The sequence below is a fragment of the Alosa pseudoharengus genome, unplaced genomic scaffold, assembly GCF_046254945.1.
Source record: "Alosa pseudoharengus isolate Yale_2024_CS ecotype anadromous, Long Island Sound unplaced genomic scaffold, YU_APseudo_1.1 YU_APseudo_1.1_scf_5, whole genome shotgun sequence".
NCBI lineage: Eukaryota > Metazoa > Chordata > Actinopteri > Clupeiformes > Clupeidae > Alosa > Alosa pseudoharengus.
The window spans coordinates 33,300,007-33,321,436 of NW_027468837.1; the positions used below are offsets into that span (position 1 = coordinate 33,300,007).

At 43.3% G+C, this 21,430-nt stretch overlaps 1 protein-coding gene across 1 annotated transcript; it reads left to right on the forward strand.

Annotated features, from left to right (window-relative positions):
- Positions 1-3,168: 3,168 nt before the first annotated feature.
- aldh1l1 (aldehyde dehydrogenase 1 family, member L1) lies at positions 3,169-18,011 on the forward strand. The gene is made up of 23 exons (XM_076268192.1): positions 3,169-3,242; positions 4,739-4,885; positions 6,780-7,014; positions 7,516-7,681; positions 8,022-8,123; positions 8,371-8,460; positions 8,715-8,852; positions 9,826-9,951; positions 10,396-10,487; positions 11,211-11,358; positions 11,630-11,749; positions 11,964-12,091; positions 12,328-12,478; positions 13,065-13,135; positions 13,220-13,325; positions 13,753-13,840; positions 13,930-14,023; positions 14,503-14,602; positions 14,982-15,080; positions 15,542-15,707; positions 16,095-16,200; positions 16,639-16,838; positions 17,353-18,011. Exons 2-23 carry the CDS (start codon positions 4,759-4,761, stop codon positions 17,406-17,408), a joined length of 2,709 nt encoding a protein of 902 aa, XP_076124307.1. The 5' UTR covers positions 3,169-3,242; positions 4,739-4,758; the 3' UTR covers positions 17,409-18,011.
- Positions 18,012-21,430: the final 3,419 nt, after the last annotated feature.

Below are 21,430 nucleotides of genomic sequence, written 5' to 3' on the forward strand. Positions count from 1 at the left end.
ATCTGATTCAAGAAATGTATGGCATGTGGTGGTGAATGTTTTCTAAACACAAAGCCCAGATTGTGCAATAGTGGAAGACAATGCAAAGTCTTGCATACTAGGTCTATAACGGATACAGAAATAATAATAAGTGCAATACTTATGCAGTACAACATTTCTGTAACACTATGCTGGGTATGAAATGGATGCCAATATTATTTTATATTATATTAGCTATATTATTTTTATGGATGGTCTTATTATTTTGATGAATCCTTTTTCACATGGATAAGGTGTGGTGCACGCAATGGGCATATCTGTTTTAGTGGCTTTATGATAGTGAGTGACTGAAAATAGGCCGAGGTCTTGTGACTTCTACCTGTGTGTTTTCCAGAGTTGTTTTACAACCTTCATACAAGGTTGTAAAAAAGGTCTTTGATATGAATGGCAAAGCTGGTAACAGCTCTAGTAAAACCCAGTATCCAAAATCTTTTGGACTAAGTTTGCAAAACATGTTAACCATATATTTCATTAAGAATATTGCAAAGACAGCATATCAATTGTTGACACAGACATTTTATCTTTATTTTATCATTTTATCTTTTTTAAATATATGTTCATTTTGATTTGGCAACACATTTCAAAAACGATGACAGGGCATGTTTACCACTGTATTGCATCTCCTCTTCCTAAACAACATTTAAATATTTTGGAACTGGGGAGACCAGTTGTCCCATTCATGCCCCTATATAGGATTTCAGCTGCTCAACAGTGTGAGGTCTTCGTAATCATGTTTTTCATTCCATGATGCACTAAACGTGACAGATCTGGGCTGTAGGCAGGCCATTTAAACACCCTTCTACTCATGAGTATGACCCTTCTATAGGAGCTATAGCCTACTGTTGTTATGTGCAGAGTTGTAAGAAGGGGAATGGCTTGCCAGAAATCAGTCCTTTGATCCATATAACAAGCAGTAACAAAGCATGTTACAATACAGTAACAAATACACAACCATACATTCGAAACATCCGCTTCAAAATGAATACTAAACTACAAAATGGAACAATACAAAGCATTAAAGAGTATGAACACTAAAAAGGGCTTGTCTTCGCTTTCTATTTGGGTAAATCCCTTTGTGTAAATTAGCTACAGTAGTCGGGCCTTTTTCGGCTCCTTCAAACAATGTGGGTGTTAAGTGAGCTTTCTTGGCCTTCTGTCTGGGATGGTTCCGCCGAGACCTCCTCCCGTTGCCAGAGCTGGACAGTAACGGAGTACATTTACTTGAGTACAGTACTTGAGTAGAATTTTGAGGGATCTGTACTTTACTTGAGTATCATTTTTGGGGAGTACTCATGACTTTACTCAAGTACATTTGAGAGGCAAATATTGTACTCTTTACTCCACTACATTTCTATCCATAACCGTGAGTACCCGTTACTTCTTCTAAAAAAAAAAAGGAAAAAAGAAAAATCTCATCTTAATTTGTTGTTTCCCTCTCAAACGTGATTGGATTGTGCGCCACTGATTAGGACAGCCTATCAGCAATCACCTTCAGCTTTCCGCCAAAGTCAACTCCATGGTCAGATTTAGATAAGAGACGAAACCATGGACGAAACAATGGATGAAGACGCAGCAGGTCCATCCCGGGAATGTGCCAACCTGTGGCCCCACCTCGCCAGACTATTTCAATTTTCTGAACAAGTTAATGATAGTTTTCGCTTGAAGTGTTTCAATAACAAAATAGTATTTTGTATTTGAAATACGTATTTTAAATGCATGTGTTAGAAATACTGACCATCCCTGGCAACATGGTAAAAAGATGAAAATGATTTTACTTTCAATTCCTTTTACATTCTCCAAGGTATTAACATTAACATTTTTCATAACTCCATGTAGGACGTTTCTGTACATAAATGTAAGCACTGTGGCAGTAGTAATGCAATATTTAGAAAATGTAGACTACTCTTGTACTCTTGATACTCAAGTACTTTTAAAAACAAGTACTTCAGTACTTTTACTTAAGTAGACATCTGACTGTTGTACTTTTACTTGTACTTGAGTAAAATTTAGCAAAGGGTATCTGTACTTTTACTCAAGTAATGAAGCTGTGTACTCTGTCCGCCTCTGCCCGTTGCCAATTCTATAGTTACTAGGTCATTGGCTTTTCTGGTGAGAGAGACCAGGAACCTCTTTAACATAACAACACACCATTTGGCAGGTGAATACACAGTGCATCACTCTGATCAACTTTGTAGGGCTACATCAAAGTCTTTGAACAGACTGCAGTTTGGCATTGTTTTCCTGAAATATTCAAGGCCTTGAAAAAGATGTCTGTATGGCATATGGTACTCAAAACCTATATCACTCAGCATTAGTTGTGTCTTTCTAAAGGTGCAAGCTGCCCATGCCATAGCTACTAATGCAACCCCATACCATTATACATTTTGGCTTTTGAACTGTGCATTACAAGTTGGATGGTCATGGTCCCTCCTCTCTTTAGCCCAGAGGATGCCGAGTCCATGATTTTCAAAAATAACTACAAATTCTGATGGTCTAACAAGACAGTGTTCCGCTTCACCTCATTAGCTTAGTCTCAGACATTTGTGGATCATAAATGGTTTCCTCTTTGCATGGTAGAGTTTTAATCTGTGGGTGGAGCATCTATGCTCATTGACAGGTCATCGGAAGTTTTGCAATTTTCCCGTTTTTCCCTTTTTTTGAGATGTGGTGCTGGTATCAAATTCTAAATGAGCTAATATTTTTCATAAAATAGGCCTACTCTTGGTCAGTTTCAAAGTTTGATATGTTGTCCGTGTTCCTTTTGCAACTAAATGTGGTTTATGTCATACAGTATAGGCTATTCTGTTTCATGACATTTAACACAACGGACCAACATTTGTAAATGGGGTTGTGGGCCTACTTCATTTCATGCTTGACTATGGCAAATCGGGGATAGGCTACCCTACCAGTGCCTTTGCAGTTGCTGAACGTAACTGAACTGAAACTGAACCGAATAGGCCTATAGAGCCAACTCATGCTTCAACGACGTTGCCCTCAGAGCTCAGTCCAGAGCCTCGCACATTGCAGATCGAGGTATTTGGCTTGACTTTATGGCCCCTCCCCTGCACGTTTCCAAAGAGTGGTTCAGTTGTGAAACAGCAAGCGTTGCGTCCGATCCGCGACACCCAGCCGGAATATAACCCGACAGCGCCCACTCTGACCTCTCTGCAGTCACGGAGGCGGCTGTCAAGTGTCTTGCACGGGTAAGAGTTAAGATTTTCTTTTTGACCAGTTAGGTCACCTTATGCATAACCACGAAGCTTGTGCTAGAGAATTGCTGTCTCCAACAGCACAACTGTTTTTGCACGTTGCATTGTGAATTGTTGTGAAGTTTGTGTTAATATCGATTTTCACTTCTACAACGGTTTAACGTTGCCTAAGCCTTTGTTATTGAACTATAGGATAAACATGCTAAGTTCATGCAACCTAAAACGATTTCGCATGCAGTCTGACACAAACGTATGCTATGCTATGAGATAAGACATTTGCAGCCACGCATGATCGATCTTATCGGTACAGTTTATTGAACATAATGTTGTGGTCGAACAGAGGTCCACCTTACCATGAGCCATGTCTGAAGCTTTTCAAAGTTGAGGGAGCGTTTTAGTAATGAGTTGATATGATTGGTCCTCTTGAAGGGCATGATACTTTGCGAAGTTCTGATTGGCTGAGTAAAAGATACTTTATGACCTGCTGTGTTATCTTTGGTGCTGTGTCGTCGTCTTCTTAGGTAGTGCTCTGCATGTAAAAATAAATAGGCTACTGTAATAATATACATTTCCATTAAAGTACATCACATCTCAACTATGACACTTTCACCCAAACCAGTTTACTGACGTGACTAAAGGTGGGCTCTGAGGCTATGTGTCCCCCATGGGTCGAGACTTAGGCCTAGGTGTTGTGGGCACCTTGTCCTACCAGTTTCATTTATATTAAAGATCCTTGATTACTAGCTCTGCTTTAACCCTCTCTGGTTTCATTTTGCATAGTTAGAAGACTCGTCCTGTTTGTCAGGATTGTGGATGTTTTACCCGAAACTGAGCAAGTTACACATGTCCTTCTTTCCTGTTGTGGCACACAGTGTTTCCCATACATTGACTTATTTGTGGCGGCCCACCACAATATCAACATTGACCACCACACAATGATTTTCCAGGTTGTACTAAATTGTGCTTAAAGCTGGTTAGCATCATAACCACAATGCGCTAATTTGTTAAAAACTGTTGCATTCAAGTTAATTCTGCAAACCTACCACCACAAATAGAATTCAATTCTGTGGGAAACACTGGGCACATCCATTTTCCATAGACTGTAAACACAACACAGGCCTTTTTTGTATTCAAACTTTTTTTTTAGACAGGTAGATATGCATTGCACTCACTAAAAATGTTTACATATGGTGGAATTGCCAGTAGGCCTGTTTGTTATTTCTGGGTTTAAAGTACATACTGTGGATATTAACTAATATTATTCATATTAACTTTACCAGGATATTTGAAATCTCACCATGGTATTGGAAACTAGAATTTTTGACAATTTAATGATGTAACGAGATGAGATGTTACTTGTCAGTGTAACTTTTGCAGAACAGAATGTGTTATGAAGTATTATAAATGCATATGATTTTTGTGATTTCAATAATGAGAGCAGTGAGAGCATTATTTCTTGTGCTTATTTCCTTTTCCTTTTTCTCCTTCAGTGATTGGTCTAGTGTCCAAGATGAGGATTGCGGTAATTGGTCAGAGCCTGTTTGGACAGGAAGTTTACAAGGAACTAAGGAAGGAAGGCCACACTGTCGTTGGTGTGTTCACAATACCAGACAAGGATGGAAAAGCTGACCCATTAGGTGAGCCGCCACCCCCCAGCACACACACACACACACACACACACACACACACACACACACACACACACACACACACACACACACACACTTATGGTGACATGACCTGTCAATCAAATGTATCTATCTCCACTCCATGTCAATTACTATTGTATCACCTTTTATTTTCCAGCAAGGCATAACCAAACAAATGAATGGCTGTTAAAAAATGTCAGACTAAATTCAAGGTTGTTTTTTGAGTTACTCTACAGAAGAAAGTAAAAAAATCATGGTTTTGGTAACGGGGAAAATACATTTTCTCATGTATTGTCCTGATCCAGGTTCAGCAGGTCTGTATATGTTCATGGGTGATATGGCAATTCATATTAAAGTTCTTCAACAGGACACTTCCATGGCACTTAGGCATGACAGTCTGTAGACAATATTATCTCAAGATGTCTACAAGAGTTCATTTTGCTTGATTTGAGATTTCTTATAGGTCAATTGTCAGTGGGACAAAATGCATTTGGAACTTTTTTGACCTGTGTTGCCCCTGGAAACAGACCAAAGGACATTGACCTGTAAATGACTTGACAGTCCTGTTTGCAGCACATAAGGTGGTGTCACTGTAATAGGCTGACCAATGTGTAAGCCCCTCCCATAGGAACATTGCCATTTGCTGCAAGTATCAGGCCAGCAGACTTGATGAAGGCCAATAGTTAACAAATAAGTTAAAGTGAAAGCTGGTTGGAGGTTAGGTGATGGTGTGGTCATTCATTGCCTGGACTGAAAGCTATCTATACAACAGAAACACTCAAATAGCCATTGTTTCTTCTTAAAAACATAATGGCTTTTGAGCGTGCATTAAATTACATTACATTACATTTCAATAAGGGATAGCAGCCGTCGAGGTGTCCGGTTATACGGAATTGATGGATGAGGTGGAGGCAAAGAACTGATGCGCAGCAGAGTGATGTATGCAGTATAAGCCTTTTTTTGTTTTTGTGGATTTTTGCTTACTGATAATCCCCATTTGTGCAGCATTTGGATTGAAACTTCCTATGACTGTGAATAGTTTTAACTTTTTAAAACAAACTCATGAACTAATTTCCTTTCAAAGACATGTGTACATAAAGTCAGTGGAGATGAGCATGAAAACATGTCCTTGGAACTGCTACTATGTTGCATGAGCTCTGATAACGATGGCTACGTCTTGCATAAATAACAAACATAGAGAGGGGGTTGGTTTGGAAGTGGATGCACTGGTTGGCCAGGTGCTTACATAGCTTGAGTCTGAACTCAATTCAAAGTTGACAGAGTGACCTATGCAACAGCTCTATCGTAATAGTCATGAATGAATGAATAACATGAATGAGAGGAGCCAAATACAGCCTAAAAAGTTTTTCATTATGAGTTGTCATGGACTCTTGTGTGATTGCAGGCCTATCCTTGCTGTAGTAGCTTCCTCCTGCATGGTTTGTAAAACATCACTCCAGCTGCAGAGCCGTGTGTGATGTGAATATCAAGTGCTTATTTATTATCCTTCTCAGAGCCGGCCAAGGTATACTGAAGGAAATAGATTTTTGATTTGTCTGAAACTGATTTGTCTGGAAAAAAAAAAAGATTGAGCTACAAACAGTAAATTACTTCCAGCTGATGGTGGGCATAGATAAACAGAAATGTCCGAGAAAATGAAGTGAGACACGTAGGCGTGAATAAAAACGTGTGGCGTGATTGAAACGTCCTCATCCTCATCCTCATCCTCATCCTCATCCTCATCCTCATCCTCGTCCTCATCCTCATCCGAGTTTCACCAAGAGGAAAAAAAGAAAACCGAGATGTTGCCCATAGGAGAGACGACGCTCCAAACTAGCAGGCACTCACTGACCGTGCCGCTCCACTCACCGTGTCCCCACAGCGGCCGAGGCCGAGAAGGACGGCGTGGCGGTGTTCAAGTTCCCGCGCTGGCGCCTGAAGGGCCAGGCCATCTCCGAGGTGGTGAACCAGTACAAGGCGGTGGGCGCCGAGCTGAACGTGCTGCCCTTCTGCTCCCAGTTCATTCCCATGGAGGTGATCGACCACCCCGCGCACGGCTCCATCATCTACCACCCCTCCCTGCTGCCACGACACAGAGGAGCCTCCGCCATCAACTGGTCAGTCGCCACTTGGCATGGACTCGCCACACATACAGCCCTGCCCGGTCAACTAGATAGTGCATAAATTCAGTCTGTAACGTCCCAGGAACTTAGATAGGTCCATACTCTCTGTCTGAGGCACCTAAACATGTCTGCCCAATTAGTGTTATTATTGAGATTTATATTTGTTATGATTTTCTAAAATATTTTTGATATATATTATAGTTTCTGATTATAATTAGGTGCTCACAATTAATAGAAAACAAATATTTTGGACATAAAAATCACTCTGTTCAAGGGCTATCTGCCTGTTGTGAAACAACAGAGACACTGAAATGACTAAGGAAAATACAGGAATACACAAGCAGACATTCCAAGTGATTTCCTTGGTCCAGTTGAGCAGCACTGGACCCACAAAGAAAGTGGAAGTTGCTGAGAAAGGTGCTATATAAATAAAACGTATTATTATTATTTATTATTATTACCATACTAAAGTCTCACCTTCACGCTTTCATTCAGGACCCTCATCCATGGCGACAAGAAAGGCGGGTTCACTGTGTTCTGGGCAGATGATGGACTGGACACTGGACCAATCCTGTTGCAGAGAGAGTGCGATGTGCAGCCTGACGACACGGTCAACACCATCTACAAGCGCTTTCTGTTCCCCGAGGGTGTCAAGGGAACGGTGAGGAAGCATGGCACCAACGAAGTTCACCATAAGCACACTTAGTAGGACAATAAGGCGACACCTGTCAGAGGCAACAGGGCTATTGAATAGTTTCATGATGAGATGTGGATTATGGATTGTAACAACTAATGGTAACGTGATATATAAAGCCTGGTTTGTTGCTTCCTCCTCATTTCAGAGTGAAAGTGTATTTTTGTACAAAATCTCTGGTTTTCTGAAGTGCCTGAAGCTTATGGTCTGGACAAGGCTTTCAGTGTAAACCACACTAAAATCAAACAGAAGCTTTGAGTCAGTGTAGATAGACATGAGGACTGACCTGTGCTGTTGGTGGTGACAGGTGGACGCAGTGAAAATGATCGCAGCGGGAACCGCTCCCAAAATCAAACAGCCGGAGGAGGGGGCCACCTACGAGTGCATTCAGAAGAAGGACAACTCAAAGGTGGGTTATCACAGCAAACAAGGCCTTCTTTGTGTTAAAAAAAACGTATTCACTACCGTAATCACTATTTATGGCAGGCATTCACTAAATAGTGTGCTATGTAGTCAACTAATGGATGTTTCAAACACAGGCCTTGGCCCTGTGCAGCAGAACTCTGATGACACACGTACAAATGTGTCTTTAATGGATGACCTCTCTTTTTGCCCATCCCCCCCCCCCCCTCGGTCTCTCTGTGCTATGAGTGCAGATTAACTGGAACCAGCCTGCTGAAGCCATCCATAACTGGATCAGAGGCAACGATAAAGTCCCAGGAGCCTGGGCAGAGGTTGATGGACAGGTGAATTCAGAAAATCTTTCGCATACACACACACGCACACTAACACACAGCTGGTATGAATCTGAATTTCATTTGAGATAAATAGTATGTAGTGATTAGTTACAGTATCATATTTTGACATACAGATGCCTGTTGACCACCATTTATTTTGTGTGTGCAGTTTCGCTGCCAAATAAACCATTCAATTATATAAACCTGCTGTTTATGACGGTTGAGTAGTGTGTTTGTCAACAATATGACATAACTTTTTGCAGAAAGTCACTTTTTATGGATCAACTCTGGTGGACAATGGTACCGCAGCTAACGGAAAGCCCCTTGAGATACCTGGGGCCAGCAAACCTGGGATGGTCACCAAGGCTGGACTCGTCCTGTTTGGCAACGATGGCAAGACGGTAAGGACAAGCAGAAGGAACAGCTGCATCTGTGAGGTTGTGCACGTAACACAACTGCCAAACACTCCCGAGTTTGCCTTGCCAGGAAAGTTTCAGCCATATAATCCTCATCTGCTTGAATGTTGACGCATACACACACACACACACACACAGACACACAAACAAACAAACACACACAGACACACACACACACACTCATTGCTCAGTCATGTGCTCTGGACTTGACTGTAAAAGCATATTTATACGTGAGTTTAAAGAGCTGCTTACCAGCAGGTGACCATGAACTTCAGCCCTAGACTAACTTACAGCTGAAGAAAGTCCTTTGTCTAGTGTTACATAACCAACCTCCAACCTCCCCCTCTGGGGTATCAGTAGAGGAAAGGAAGGCGGTATAGAGGGGAGGAGAGAGAGAGAGAGAGAGAGAGAGAAAGAAAGAGAGAAAGAGAGAGAGAGAGAGAGAGAGAGCAAAACAGGGAACTATGCCAAAAATGTGTTCTGTGGACAAAGTGAATTTGAGGCATAGCCACGGACAGCATAGAAGGGCAGACAGAACAGAACAGAGAAAGAAGGACTAATTGATTGATGGGGATTGTAATTGCTCATTAGAAATTCTCATTGCCTCTCTGGCAATGTCCCAAGTCCCCCCCCCCACCCCCCTCTCTTTCTCTGCCTCTTTCTGTGAGTGCACTTGTGTGTGTTTCATTGGATTCGTCCCAGAATTCCCCCCAAGATAGTTCTTGGAACCAGAGGCCCTGTAATACTGTTAAATATATATGTTGCACAACTTTGTCTCAGAATATTAGCCTTGCACTCACTGGGATAACAGTAATTCTTCAGCTTCATGTAATTATTATAATACATATGATTATTGTTGTATAACAGTGTTGTCACTGTAATTAAACCATGAAATGCACTGTGTGTGTGTGTGTGTGTGTGTGTGTGTGTGTGTGTGTGTGTGTGTGTGTGTCTCCAGCTGCTTGTGAAGAATCTCCAGTTTGAGGATGGGAAGATGATCAACGCGGCTCAGTACTTCAGTGCGGGCTCCAGTGCTGCCGTGGAGCTGAATGAGGAGGAGAAGGCCTTCGCTGAGCAGATGAGGGTAGGCAGACTCCCACAACCCACCCCCAGCCCCACTGTCATGGCACAGCTATGGTGAAATGACAAACTCGAAACTCAATCTGCCATGTCAACCAACTTGGCATACTGTGCTTATTGAAGGAAAATCAATGCATACAATGGCTGTGTTTACACACACACACACACACACACACACACACACACAGATGCAAACACACCTCACACTTTTACCTTGACCTTGCTGAACTCTTGAGTTCAGCTACATAGTAAGCATGCACAGAATTTATAGTGTCCCACTCTTCACTTTGGTACACTGGCTCTGTACTAAAGCTTAGGCCTAAATCCCCAACGAGCTTGTGTCAACACTGGCGCCATGTTTTCTTCTCTGCTGGAGATGGACCTCAGAGATACAATAAGGACGATTTATGGGGACAATGGCTGAAATGTGTTTTGAATCTGAGCGCAGGCGGTGTGGAAGAGCATCCTCTCTAATGTGGACCAGATTGATGACTCCACCGACTTCTTCAAGTCTGGAGCTGCCTCCATGGATGTGGTGAGGTATGCACTTTATCCACAGGATGTGATGTGGCGGAAGATAAGACAAGCTTCCTGCTAATGTGCTGATAAATGTAACCAACATTTCCTTGACTTGAGTAGTGTTACCAGAATTTGTGGCTCTCAAGAGAGTCTTTAATATGACTTGGCTAATCGATTAAAAAGCGCCGACGCATTTCAGCCATTGTGGCCTTTATCAATTAGATTAGATTAGATTCAACTTTATTGTCATTGTGCAGAGTAGAAGTACAAAGACAAGGAAATGCAGTTTGCGTCTAACCAGAAGTGCAAAAAAAAACATGTGCAATGTGATATACAAAGTATAGACAGGTGGTGCACAGACAGGACAAGAAATATAGTGCAGTGGTTTACAGTAACATAAATTAAATATAAATATGTGCAGTGTATTAGCAGTTACCTTATAAGAGCAGATTAAATATGACTATGTAATATGAACATTGTATGAACAACATGTACAGATATGTGCAATGTAGTAGCAGTTACTGCTACATTATAATAGTAGTAAGAATAATATAGATACCGGTATATGCAGTGTATTAACAGTATATATTATACTGTAAGAAAAACAGAATAAATACTAAAATGGTTGCCTTTGGGCTGCTTCTTCAAGATCTTAGCTTAGAACATATCCTATGTTATGTGTAGGGCTATGTTTACCACCAAGGTGTGTGTGTGACCTGCCTCTGTTTGCCTGGGTCTGAGCAGGCTCGTGGAGGAGGTGAAGCTGAGGGCCAGTGACCTCCAGCTCCAGAACGAGGACGTTTACATGGCAACTACCTTCCAGGAGTTCATCCAGATGTGCGTGAGGAAACTGCGAGGAGAGGATGGCGAGGAGGAGCTGATCGTGGACTATGTAAGACTCTCCCAACAAGGCTTTTTAATCACAGTGGTGGTCCCTGGAGATTGAGATGGTCATTTGATGTGTTTCTTCAGGGATGAACTAATTGTAGCTGTTTTGTGCTGTGCGTGCGTGTGTGTGTGTGCGTGTGTGTGTGTGTGTGCGCGTGTGTGTGCGTGCACGTGTGTGTGCGTGCGTGCGTGCGCGCGTGCGTGTGTGTGTGTGTGCGTGCGCGTGTGTGTGCGTGCGTTCGCGCGCGCGTGTGTGTGTGTGTGTGTGTGCCTAGGTGGAGAAGACTGTGAACAACATGACTATCAAGATACCCCACCAGCTCTTCATCAATGGGGAGTTTGTGGATGCAGAGGGTGGGAAGACCTACAAGAGCATCAACCCCACAGATGGACAGGTCCTGCTACACTCAGACGCCGAGACTGGCATCTGATCCATTTCTTTTCCTCTTCGTCATCTCTTCATCCCTCTCTCTCTCTCACATCTCTCCCTCTTTCTCTCATCCCTGAGCTGTCATACTCCATAATGCCCTGATCGGTAGAGGCCAATAAAATCTCCCTCCAGGTTTGTTTACTGTGACTTTGTTTACTCCTCCCCCTCCCTGTCTGTAGGCCATCTGTGACGTGTCCCTGGCCCAGATATCAGATGTGGAGAGGGCCGTGGCGGCAGCCAAGGAGGCCTTCGAGGAGGGAGAGTGGGGCAAGATGAACCCCAGAGACAGAGGCAAGCTCATGTACAAGTGAGTGATGGACCAACACATCTGTTCCCAAGGGATTTTTATTCTGGAGTAAATTGATGAATAACTCATGAGGCTGAACAAAAATAAAGGTACTCATCTGTCATCTGCTGTATCACCATTTCTCTCTTTCTTTCTGTCTCTCTCTCTTTCTTTCTGTCTCTCTCTCTCTCTCTCTCTCTCTCCCTCCCTATCTCTCTCTCTACCTATCTCTCTCTCTACCTCTCTCCCTCTCCCAGGCTAGCTGACCTGATGGAGCAGCATCAGGAGGAGCTGGCCACCATTGAGTCCATCGACTCTGGGGCCGTCTACACCCTGGCCCTCAAAACCCACGTGGGCATGTCTATTCAGACCTTCAGATACTTCGCTGGCTGGTGCGACAAGATCCAAGTTAGTGTCTACATCTCTGGATGCATGTGTTTAAAGCTAGTGTGTTGTATGTAATGCAATCTATTAGCAGAAATGGAATATACCGGTAGTATTCACAACTATGTTTTCCTCTTTTGATCATTGCCTGTAGAAATGAATGCTTATGTTTTCATTGTTTAGAATTAGCCCTTTATTATCTACATAGGGAGCGGGTCCTTTTCCCAGGAGTCCGACATATTGTGTCGCCATCTTGCTATAGTAGTCCAGAAAGCACAAACCAAGATGCTACTTATATGGAGTGTCTTTCACATTTTGGACTGGTATTCAGTGAGTTTCAGTATTTTAAGTAGCCCCAGCACACTGTAGCTTCAAGGAGAAGTCAGACATTACTAACGTCAGTCGTGTTGGTGCTTTAAGGCAGTGACATGCTCCCGTGTCTGTCTCCCGTACGCGATGACAATTTGCGCCATCAACGCGCATGTGGGGGGTTTCGTGGTCTTCCCAACAATTGGGACCGCGCATCAATGACGCACGCAAATGTGCACGGAGGAGCATGCCACTTGCTTTACTAAGAGGACAATGAGATGTCTTTCTCCTGCTTTCTCAGGGTTCCACCATCCCCATCAACCAAGCTCGGCCCAACCGTAACCTCACTTTCACCAAGAAAGAGCCCATCGGGTAAGACACACACAGCATAGTGAGACTAATCTGATGGGATTTTGTAGATTTGTTCACCCTGACTCACATGTGTGCATATCTTAGTGTGTGTGCCATCGTAATCCCCTGGAACTACCCCCTTATGATGCTGGCCTGGAAAACGGCAGCCTGCCTCGCGGCTGGCAACACTGTTGTTCTCAAACCTGCACAGGTAAGTCTTCAAATTAACTAAAGGTGACACTGACTTGACTTGAGGTGACGCGACTCATGAATTAAACCTGGGCTGACTGATGGTATGACTTGTGACTCGTGAATCAAACCTGGGCTGACTGGTATGACTTGCGACTCGTGAATCAAACCTGGGCTGACTGATGGTATGACTTGCGACTCGTGAATCAAACCTGGGCTGACTGATGGTATAACTTGCGACTCGTGAATCAAACCTGGGCGACTGATGGTTGGACCGCTGCTCCACCATGTCCATTACTACTAGCAGCTGGAAGCTGTTGAATGTAGACGACGTTTCTGCAGAATGTAGTTCGACAACATAAACTTTAACAGTAAAAAATATTTATTTAAATATTTTTACGAGATGCATGATGATTCACAAACCGATTTTTTTGTATGTCGCTCTCAAGGTCACTCCATTAACAGCCCTCAAGTTTGCAGAACTGACAGCTAGAGTCGGCTTCCCTAAGGGGGTTGTTAACATCCTCCCAGGATCAGGTACCTACAGACATGCCGACCGCCTTTCTCTCTAGTCTTTCTGCTTCAGGGCCGTTATTAAACACACTAAACCCTTTTCTCTTCCTCAGGTGCTCTGGTGGGTCAGCGAATGTCCGACCATCCTGACGTTCGTAAGTTAGGATTCACTGGATCCACAGAGATCGGCAAACATATCATGAAGAGGTAAGTGAACTTTAACTCACATACGTTTGACTTTTTAAGACGTTCATGTAAAGCTTTCCTTGAATCCAGCTTCATAAGACTAACATAACCATGTCATAGCTGATGTCATATGCCGTCAGAAGAAGTTATACCAGTCAGTGTCTTAACAGGGTCAAGCCACTATAGTAAATGCTATGATGATGCTATGACAGCTTAGTAACATATGCCATAAGCTGTTACGGCATCTACAATTTGAAGAGCTGTCAGGACAACAGTTGTTAACAGTAAGATGGCACTGTGAAATCGTAGGACATTAACTGTTTGGATGACTAATGATAGGACAGAGTATCTGAAGCTTACCAAATAGGCTCTTGTCTTAATTGTTGCTGAAGATTATTGATGTGACGGGTACTGATACTGAAGTGTATGTGTGTGTGTGTGTGTGTGTGTGTGTGTGTGTGTGTGCGTGTGTGTGTGTGTTTGTGTGTGTGTTCTCCCAGCTGTGCAGTCAGTAATGTGAAGAAGGTGTCCCTGGAGCTGGGGGGGAAGTCTCCTCTCATCATCTTCAGTGACTGTGATCTGGACAAAGCTGTGCGCATGGTCAGTGTGTTACACACACACACACACGGGCCAAACAAGTTTTGTGTTGACCCATAACCCTTCATGACTCTTAAAATGCTGTGTGTTATTTCTGTCCTTGTTTACTCCCACACGTTGCTGCTGAAAGGGGGAGGTTCTCTCTCGGGCCTCAAATGCAGAGCCAGACAAATAGCCCACTATGAGTGTCTGGAAGAACGGCGAAATAGGGGCAGACACTGATAAAAATAACGTGTGCACATTGCAAAAATACACTAGCAGCTATGGTGTGTGTATGTGTATGTGTGTGAGAAAGAGAGAGCGAGAGTGTGTGTGTGTGTGTGTGTGTATATGTCTGTCCCACTCTCTCTATATTGGTGTTCTTGTGTGTGTGCAATCTCAGGGCATGAGCTCAGTGTTCTTCAACAAAGGAGAGAACTGCATCGCGGCCGGCCGCCTCTTTGTGGAGCAGTCCCTCCACGACACATTTGTGCAGAGAGTGGTGTGTATGGGAGCTAAAAGGCTCGTCATTTTTCAGTTTCATTTCGAACTACCTCTTGGTAAAATGGCAGTGTGTTCATATGTTTGTAAGCATATTTATGCCTCATTTATATAGTGTAAGTGGCGGTATATTTCCTAACACTTGTTATTGTTTTAGCCATAGCTATAAAGCATTGGGGCATTATTTCAAGATACTGACAGTTAATGGCCACCAGAGGGCATCGCTGTCCTTGCCCAAAGCATCAGCCTATCACACGCACACATGCAAGCACACACACACACACACACACACACACACACACACACACACACACACACACACACACAGGAGCGCACATACATCTCCTGAACATGTATAGAACATCATTCTTAAACGCACAGAAACAAACAACTAGGCGACATCATATGGAAGTGCCTGTATCATTTCCTACAGTACAGCACCATTCTGCTCTCTCTGTGTAGCTGGAGGAGGTGAAGAAGATGAAGATCGGAGACCCTCTGGACCGCTCGACTGACCACGGCCCCCAGAACCACAAAGCGCACCTGGACAAGCTGGTGGAGTACGCCCAGGCCGGCGTGAAGGATGGGGCCCGGCTGGTGTGCGGAGGCAAGCAGTGTGCCCGGCCAGGTGAGTCATCCTGACCACAGGGGACCCGGTGCATTACATCACGCTGCAGAGACGTACACGCACACACACACACACACACACACACACACACACAGATACACTTGTACACTCACACACACTGTCACCACTGCAGTACAGAACAGTCACCTTATGAAATCAAAGACTGCAGCCTGCAGAATAGCTTCATTAGTAGGGAATGTGTGCCGCTGAGAGAGAGAGAGAGACAGTGAGAGACAGTGAGAGAGTGAGAGTGAGAGCGAGTGAGTCACTCACTCACTCACACTCACTCACTCACACTCACTCACTCACACTCACTCACTCACTCACTCACTCACTAACTAACTAACTAGTGGTCTTATCTGTTGTCCCCCTGTTCTCTCCTGCCAGGCTTCTTCTTTGAGCCCACAGTCTTCACTGATGTGGAGGACCACATGTTCATCGCCAAGGAGGAGTCGTTCGGTCCCATCATGATCATCTCCAAGTTTAAGGATGGGTGAGCACCTGTCCCACAATCTCTCCTGACCTAATCCACTGCAGCACAATGACGGGAGAAGGGAGAGAGAGAGAGAGAGAGAGAGAGAGAGAGACAGAAAGAAAGAGAGAAATGGTGATACAGTAGATGACAGATGAGTACCTTTATTTTTGTTCAGCCTCATGAGTTATTCAATTTACTCCAGAATAAAATTCCCTTGGGAACAGATGTGTTGGTCCATCAGAGGATGAGATGAGAAAACTCCAAATCAAGGCTTCCCTTTGAGTTCAAATGTCCTTGTTTTACTGACGTGCTAGTGCATAGCAGCTTGTGCCTTCCCTAGGGCACGATACAAATGTGATGAGAAATGTGTAGAGAACATGAGCTGCACATTTGGGAGAGCATATTGAAGGCCTGATAATGATGTTCCTGCCTATCTACCCACTTCCTGTATGTCAGTGATGTGGATGGCGTGCTGCAGAGGGCGAACGCCACAGAGTACGGCCTGGCGTCCGGAGTGTTCACACGGGACGTCAGCAAAGCCCTGTACGTGAGCGAGAAGCTCCAGGCTGGCACTGTGTTCGTGAACACCTACAACAAGACGGACGTGGCAGCACCCTTTGGTGGGTTCAAGCAGTCTGGATTCGGCAAGGACCTGGGTAAGGCCCAAAACATCACCCAAATCTCTTTTGACCGCATGGCTCACATTCTGTTTTTCGGTATAAACATTTTCTCGTACTTTTCCACATAACTAAGTTCTGGAGTTCTATAGTCTACGGTTGTTTAGCCATGAAGGCTAAAAGGGCCGGTGCTCGTGTCTGGTTTGTGTGGTGCTAAGCGACTGAGAGTTGTAGACTTCCCTGGATGGGACTAGTCCATCACAGCTTAACCCACAGCCTTAGCTGGGAGCTATTCAGAGCTGGGCAGGCTGAGATGATGCAGATGAAGTGCCTTATTCAAGGGCACAGCATGCACAGGGCCTAAAGTGTTCCAGCACTGCCTGAATGAGCCAGTACGTTTAAGATTTGAAACTAGGCAATTAAACTTTATAATTAAACAGTATATATATGACGTCCTGAGAGTTTCAGGCACAGAAATGTTCATTGCTTTAAGCCCTGCGTGCAACATCAGCTATCCTGAAATGCTTTGCCTGTGTTTGAATGTGTTTGCCAGGTCAAGAGGCTCTGAACGAGTACCTAAAGACTAAAACAGTAACCATCGAGTACTGAGAACAGAGAGCCCAGGGACACTCACTCCTATGAAGACAACAACCTGGAACAACCACAGGTGTCCACAGGTGTCTCTACCGTGAAAATGACCCGCTGAAGACACAAGACATGTGTACTGTGACAAACAATAGCTTAATCAGAGGCATTGAAGAAATCAACTGTGAAACCTAGTCATTGAAGCTAACTCCCTATTTCCTTACATAGCATGAGACTAATCACCAGCGTCACCAGGCTGATTCATACTTTGGAAAGATCCCAAACCTTATATCAAATTGATATATCCTATTGAGTGCCCATGGTTTTTGCTAAAAAAACATGTTTCTATGCAATCAAATTGCCTGAATGAAAAATAAGACTGCATATAACATAAATATGTCGCCTTTATTTTCAGTATTTCAATGCTTTTTAATTGTAAAGTCTGCGGCAAAATGTGAACACAAAGCCAACAGTTTTATTTCTCATGAAAGCAGAAAACTGATTTTATTGTTATAGTTGGTGGCACAGTTATCAGTACAGTTAATACATAGTTTCAAGCATCTATCTACACACTAACTGAAAAATTGGACCTCGATGTGTTTTTGAATAAACGCTATTTTAACACAATTCTAGTGCTTTGTTTTCGTTTTCTGATCTCGTCATTTTCTCTACTAAAAGCTGTGGGGGCTTTGTCATTATGATCAATTTCTGTACATTACTGCCAACATTAAAAAGCCAAATCTTCCACTGGGGACATACAACTAAGCGTTTCTTTTCTCATTGTGCCTTTTCTGTGTCTCTCTGGCCCAACTGAGGGTTATTATTCAGGCGTCTACTCGGTTTCATCAGTCAAAGTATATCTAATTTATCATCAATCCTCTGCCAACCCCCGAGAGAGTGCTCTCCTAAAGACCATGACTAAAACGCTCAAAGCCCACAGAGGGCTCGTGTTAGGCTGTGAAAGCAGGCATGATGGGGGGAAAACTACAAAAGTTGTGTTTTTCAAAAGGTTTGGACAGTTGCAACAATTTCAGTGTTTAAAACATGCATTGATACTTCTGATGTTGCTGGACTCAATTGCCATAAATAAGACTCTTGTAGGAAAAGGTTGGGGCTGTTTTTCTGTTTGTAATGTCAGTAAAGCGTAAACCTTATGAAGATCTGTGACCCTGAATGCTTAAAGCAACACCAAAGAACTTTTCCTCTGTCGCACGCACCATTTGTTTATCCAGCACTGGCTTTGGAAATAACAATGTCCACAGACAAGGTAGAATATGTTGCATGATTTTATGAAAGTACGATGTATTGCAACATCAGATGCAAGTCACATATGTAGTTTCTTATGTGTCATTCCATCGAACTACCGCAAAGCGAATGCAGAAGTGCCGTTTACCCTGTTATGAGTTGATGAACCACTGAAACGATTTTGGAAACATTATTTTAATTAAGGTAGAAAAAACTCTGGTGTTGCTTTAAATAAGAAACCCTATGGAGGTAATATTTAGCCTCCGTTGTCTCTTGGCTGTATTTAGTGCCTAAATGCAGGTGTGTAATAAGTGTGTGTGTGTGTGTGTGTCACCCACCCCCACTTTACATACCTTTGAGCTCAGAAATGATGGTCAAAGGTAGATGCAACCGCCTGTGGATTATCTGATAAAGAGTGTTTTGAGCCATCCGCGATGTTGCAGTGTTGCCACACTGAAGCAGGTAGTCTTCAGAGCCCTAAACACCTGTCCTAGGACCTGTGATTAGTGTTTCTTCAGGATGCTTGGTGAAGGAGGGCAGCTGAGTGAAGCTGGTCCTAAATCAGTTTGTGCTGTTGGAAGTGGCCACATGTCGTCTGTCCTGTTACTGCCATAAAAGAGAAGAAAGGAGGAGGACCTTGAGTGGACAGAAGCATGGTGAACTCGGAGACCCCCTTCAGGATTGGTGTCCAGGTGCTCTTCCCCTATCTGCTTGCTGGTCTAGGCATGGTCACAGCAGGAATGGTGCTGGATGGGATTCAGGTGGGTTTGTGTGTGTGTGAGCATGTGTGTTTTTGTGTGGGCATACATGTGTTTGTGTGTTTGTATGCAAGGATGCAATAGGTGTTATACTGTGATTGTGTGTATGGTAGACTGTCACTCTCATGATGGCAGGTAGTATTAATTCCTATGGGCCGTGTACCAGATGCTCTTAAATCACTTTTCACACACAGATAGAAATGAGCTGATTTCGTTCCAGAGTTTTGTCCGTTTGTATTATCTCTTCAGCTGCATGACACAACCAAGGGCATGGTCACTTTGACCTTTAAAAAAAGTGACCACAAGGTTATACAACTCAAATGAACAATCTGCCTCAGTCAGAGAGTCATTTGCTGCTGTGAGAGGAATACAGTATATTACCTATCATATTATAAATAATATAATAGTTTTATTTTACCAAATCATTTGATGCAACAAATTTGTGAACATTTCTGACCTTGTTAATTCTTGGTTGATGAACAGGCCACCATACACTTGTCTTTTGTGTGGTCCAAGTCCTGCCCTATATGCCTTTGCATCTTAAGCCCTCCTTACACTGACAGACTTTGGAAAGATTTGCAAAGATTTGGAAAAGATTTTTGAAAGACTACAGTCTCAGACCCTCTCACATCTAAAGACAACAAGTAGTAGAGTTTTAAAGCAACACCAAAGAGTTTTTTGTACCTTAAAATAATGTTTCCAAAATCGTTTCAGTGGTTCATCAACTCGTAACAGGGTGAACGGCACTTTCTGCATTCGCTTCGCGGCCCTCTATCGGCTATTACCGCACTATGTAAGTTTGATGCATCGGGTAGCGGATCTGTAGTTCGATGGAATGAGACATGAGAAACTACAAATTTCACTTGCATCTGATGTCGCAATACATCGTACTTTCATAAAATCATGCAACTTATTCTACCTTGTCTGTGGACATTGTTATTTGCAAAGCCGGTGCTGGATAAACAAATAGTGCGTGCGACAGATGAAAAGTTCTTTGGTGTTGCTTTAAGAATAACAAATAATCATATAGGCTACAGCTGTCGCCTACTTTGCCCCTTCCTGTTTGTTGTTGGAGAGAGGTCACTGTTTTTTATAGTTCACGTCACTATTTGCATGAGCCACGACAAGAAAGACTTGCGATAATATCAAACATGTTTGATATTGTCGTAACGGCAAAACTAGAAAAGGACCGACTCCGACTGACTTAAAACCGCTAAGATTGGCACCTTACACTTAACGATCTAGTTGACGGGAGATCACCGCGATTCCAGTACAACTCCCATGATTTCTTAACCTGACCCTAGCCAGATGAATTTCGTTCCGCTTAAGCTCCGCCTAGCTTCACTCACACATCCATCTGGGACCTCTTCCATTGAGAGTGATTTCTGCAACCGACTTTATGGTTCAGCCAATCAGGACGCAGGGCGGGAGTTTCATAGATGTGAGCACTTCGGAATGACAAGGACCGCCCCCATGGCTACTTTGTTTTTCCGACAGCAAGTGTTCATGTGTTTTGCCGTCGGAATGTGTGACAAACACGGATGCCACAACAAAGGTTAAAACATACACTCACTAATCCTAAACAAACAACTGTATTTGCTTAAAATATAGTGTAAGACGCTCGTGAAAGAAAGATATGCAGCTTTCAAGTGACAAAAATGGCAAATTCCCAAGTTCACATCAAAACTGTTGGACATGAAAGGCCACATGGACTACAAACGAACTACAACGTGACGACAAAAGTGATGACGAGCCCCTAACTGTGGGGTGTACTACGAATCTCGATTAGTGGGTTAGCGAGGTATGTTGCGCTCAAAGCCAGGGTATACTGTGACACGAAAGTGGATCTGTTTTAGTGTCGCTATATCACCATGGTATCTTATGCTGTCAACCAAACCTGGTCGGGAGGAGGTTATGTGCTAAGTTATAGCTCAAATCGTGTAATCTACCGCACACTGACCAATCAATTCTCTTAAAAACGAAGTTATCTAGGATTCTGTCATATATCTTACAGGTGGAGCTCCGCCTCTACTAACATTTTGG